Source organism: Gekko japonicus, unplaced genomic scaffold (genome assembly GCF_001447785.1).
Source record: "Gekko japonicus isolate JY-2015 unplaced genomic scaffold, Gekko_japonicus_V1.1 scaffold2445, whole genome shotgun sequence".
Classification (NCBI taxonomy): domain Eukaryota; kingdom Metazoa; phylum Chordata; class Lepidosauria; order Squamata; family Gekkonidae; genus Gekko; species Gekko japonicus.
The window spans coordinates 36,943-40,354 of NW_015169251.1; the positions used below are offsets into that span (position 1 = coordinate 36,943).

The 3,412-nt window shown below is 46.5% G+C and overlaps 1 protein-coding gene across 1 annotated transcript in view; it reads left to right on the top strand.

Moving 5' to 3' along the window:
* LOC107114882 (coagulation factor XIII A chain-like) overlaps positions 1–3,412 on the top strand; it is a gene marked incomplete at its 5' end in the record, with an annotated part of 73,623 nt that overhangs the window by 7,933 nt on the left and 62,278 nt on the right. The window contains one exon of the mRNA XM_015416488.1: positions 1,337–1,444. Within this exon, the coding sequence (XP_015271974.1) occupies positions 1,337–1,444 (108 nt within the window). The remainder of the gene's footprint in view (positions 1–1,336; positions 1,445–3,412) is intronic.

Here is a 3,412-nt window from a genome sequence, read left to right on the forward strand (position 1 = left end):
GGGGGATCCGTGAGATCCCGCCGCGCCGTCTCAACTTTGATGTGGCTCAGATTAGCCACAGTTCGACCGTCCTTTTCCCTGCCGTGTGGCAGGGGCCTGTATAATTAAACCTATTGTATCTAACTTTCACAGTTTATCTGAGGAGAAGTTAGTATTTCTTTTACTATCTGACCGATGTTCCCACATTATAAGTTTAGTTGCAAGGTACCTCTTGGCTGCCATAACAACTAGGGAGCAAAAGTCTAGCTTTTCTATGTGATGCTTGATGGTTTTTATAACTGAAATTCTCTGTAAATCAGCCATGTTGCACCTTTTTTTCTTTTTCTTTTTATGCCAATAAAGGTATTTGGATGGGTTGGATGGATGGGAAGTTCACTCAGAGCTGTTCTCTCAGGAGCAGTTCTGGAAAGAGCTCGGTTTTTATAACTGAAATTCTCTGTAAATCAGCCATGTTGCACCTTTTTTTCTTTTTCTTTTTCTGCCAATAAAGGTATTTGGATGGGTTGGATGGATGGGAAGTTCACTCAGAGCTGTTCTCTCAGGAGCAGTTCTGGAAAGAGCTCTCTCAGCCCCACCTCCCTCACAGGGTGTCTGTTGTGGGGAGGGGAAGGGAAAGGAGATTGTAAGCCGCTCTGAGACTCTGAGTGAAGGGTGGGGTATAAATCCAATCTCCTCCCCTCCTCCTTCTTCTTAGATGGCCTTTTTTTCAACATCTGTTTCCCATCTTTACAATGGGGGAGGGGGAACAACCAGTCCTATCATAAAGCAAACAATGTATATAAAATATCTTCTTCTCTTCAAACTCCACCCCCTTTACCCTTCCTTGATTGGTGCCTTGCCTTGCAAGATTCTCATGTGTGGCTTGGGCTGGGACCAAAAGCCCTCTGGCTCCACCAGCAGGCCTAGGGCTCTATTGGGGCCCACTGGGGGGCATTTAGCTGTTGAGGTGGGGCCTTGGCAGCCCATTCACTGCTTTTTTGCTGGCCCTGGGAGTCATTGTTGGCGTGGACCAGGCCCTCCTGAATTCTGCCAGTATGTCTGTACCACACCATAGCCCAGCTCAGTGATGCTGGCCGGATAGACGGGTTTTGGATGTGACCCAGCCACTGGGCAAGCCCTGGCCTCTGGACACAAGTCTTTATGTTACCTTTAAAAATAAACATCTGAAGAAGAGGGTTCTGCTTCGAAACAGATAGATTACCATGTATATGTGTGCACGCGCATGTGTATTTTTTAAGCATTTGCTGCCCTACGTTTTCTCTTTTAAGGAAGTGAACATTCATGTCTTGTTTGCTTTGTAGATTGAATCAGTGTTCTGTTCCTCTTTCCTCTTTAGTTTGAAGAGGGTGTTTTGGATGCTTGCCTGTACCTGATGGATCAAGCAAAACTGGATTTGTCTGGCCGAGGAAATCCTGTCAAAATCAGCCGGGTTGGCTCTGCAGTGGTAAGGCAATAGAGCTGTACAATAGGAGGACCCACAAGGAATTGCTGAGGGAATCTCATCCCCCCCCCCATTATTCTCCTCCCCACCCTGTCTTTCTTCCCTCCCCCTGCCAACCATTCCTCTTCGCTTCCCTCCAGTCCACCCATCCACCTTATTCCATACACTCTCCCCTTCAGCTTCTCCTTCTCCTTCTCTCCCTTTCCCTGCTTCATTCCCTTCCTTACATTTTTTCCCCTTTTCCATCTCTGTCTCTCACTCTCCTTTAACTGACAGAAACCAAGGCTTGGAATGCTCAGCAATACTCTTGTTGTTACCTATCAACCACTAAAATGGCCATCAGCATCTCACAAGATCTTAGTGGGCATTCATCTCATAAAGTTAGAGAGGTTGTTTCTGTTGTTTTGGGACTCTTTTAACCCCACATGCATTTTTAAAAAAGATTTCAGATTTCTCTTTGCAACTTGGGTTTCCCTCAGATTTGTAGAAACTCTCCCCCTCCCCCATTTTCCCTGGGCCCACTGTGTAGATTTTTTGATTTACACTAGGGCCTAGTACAGAATTAGATAAAACAAGAGGAGAACCTGCAAGGATTTGCAGGAGGAGCATCTCATTTCCACTTCCTCACTATTTATCCCTTTCCAGAAATCCTCCATAGTCCCTCCCCTTTTCTGCCTTCCTGTTCCAGCCTCTGGGTCCACTCCAGCTGCATAGTAAAGGCAGCCAGACCAGGTCCAGTGGCATAGTGGGGAACCCACAAAGACTTGCAGGGTACACCTCACTTTCCCCTGTATCCCCCTCCCTATGCCATTTCCTCTTTCCCTCCTCCTAGCAGTTGTCATATCCTCATCATTTCTTGCTTTCTTCTGTCTTTTCCACCCACCACCAAACAACCTTTTATCTGCCCCTTCCATTTTCAGTTATGTTTATTATTTATTTACCTATCTCCTCTGTGGGGACCCAAAGCATCTTCTGTTGTTCTCCTCCCCTTCATTTTATCTCCACAAGGCCCAATGTTGCCTATTTATGACAGAGTGGGATTTCAAACCTAGGTCTCCCAGATTCTAGTCTGATACTCTTACCACTACACCCTACTGCCTTTCATATGGTAGCTGTTTAGGGTTCTCAGCCTCCAGGTGGGGCCTAGAGATCTCCCGCTTTTACAACTGATCACCAGCTGACAGAGATTAGTTCCCCTGGAGAAAATGGCTACTTTGGAGGGTAGACTCTATGGCATTGTACCATGCTGAGGCCCCTCACCTCCCTAAACCCCACTCTCTCCTGGATCCACCCCCAAAGTCTCCAGGTATTTTCCGACCCAGTAACCCTATAGCCACAGTCAATGAGTAGTGAGTCGTCAAATGGTTGCCACTGGGCAAAGGTGGTAGTTAGAAAGATCTGTCTTGTCTGTTCCTAGCACCAGTCTCTAGATTTAAGTATCCACAGATGGGGTCATGATGAGAATTAGATATATTGTTAATTATGTGGGGCTGACTGGTGTATTATTTTGCATATTCCTCCTAGTGGTGTATTGGAATGTGCTTTTGTTATAGAACTCCTGTTGTCAAACAGTATAAGCTGACCTACCTTGGGTGCCGTAAATTTAACAGTTTTATATAGAACACTAGGAGTAAGGCCCATTGTGGGAAGAAATACAATGAGCTCTAGAAGGAAGCTCCAGGTGAGTGTCCTGGCTGTGGCTGGTGGGGCGGCAGAGGGAAGGGAAAAATAGAGGGAGGCAAGCCATGTTTATTTCCTTCTGCTTAGCTAAAAGGCAGATCTGTCTCAAGTCAGTTTGCTGCCCCAAGTGGGTAGTATGAGAGGACAGCCTCATGGTAACAGGTATGGTTCCCTCCACCCCTGACTTTTGTTGATTTGGGGTTATGCAGTGGCAGCTAAGGTAGAAAGCACCTCCTCCTATGCCATGTTTTCTGGGTCCCAAGGGTCTGGAAAGTGATTCCATAGTCAGTT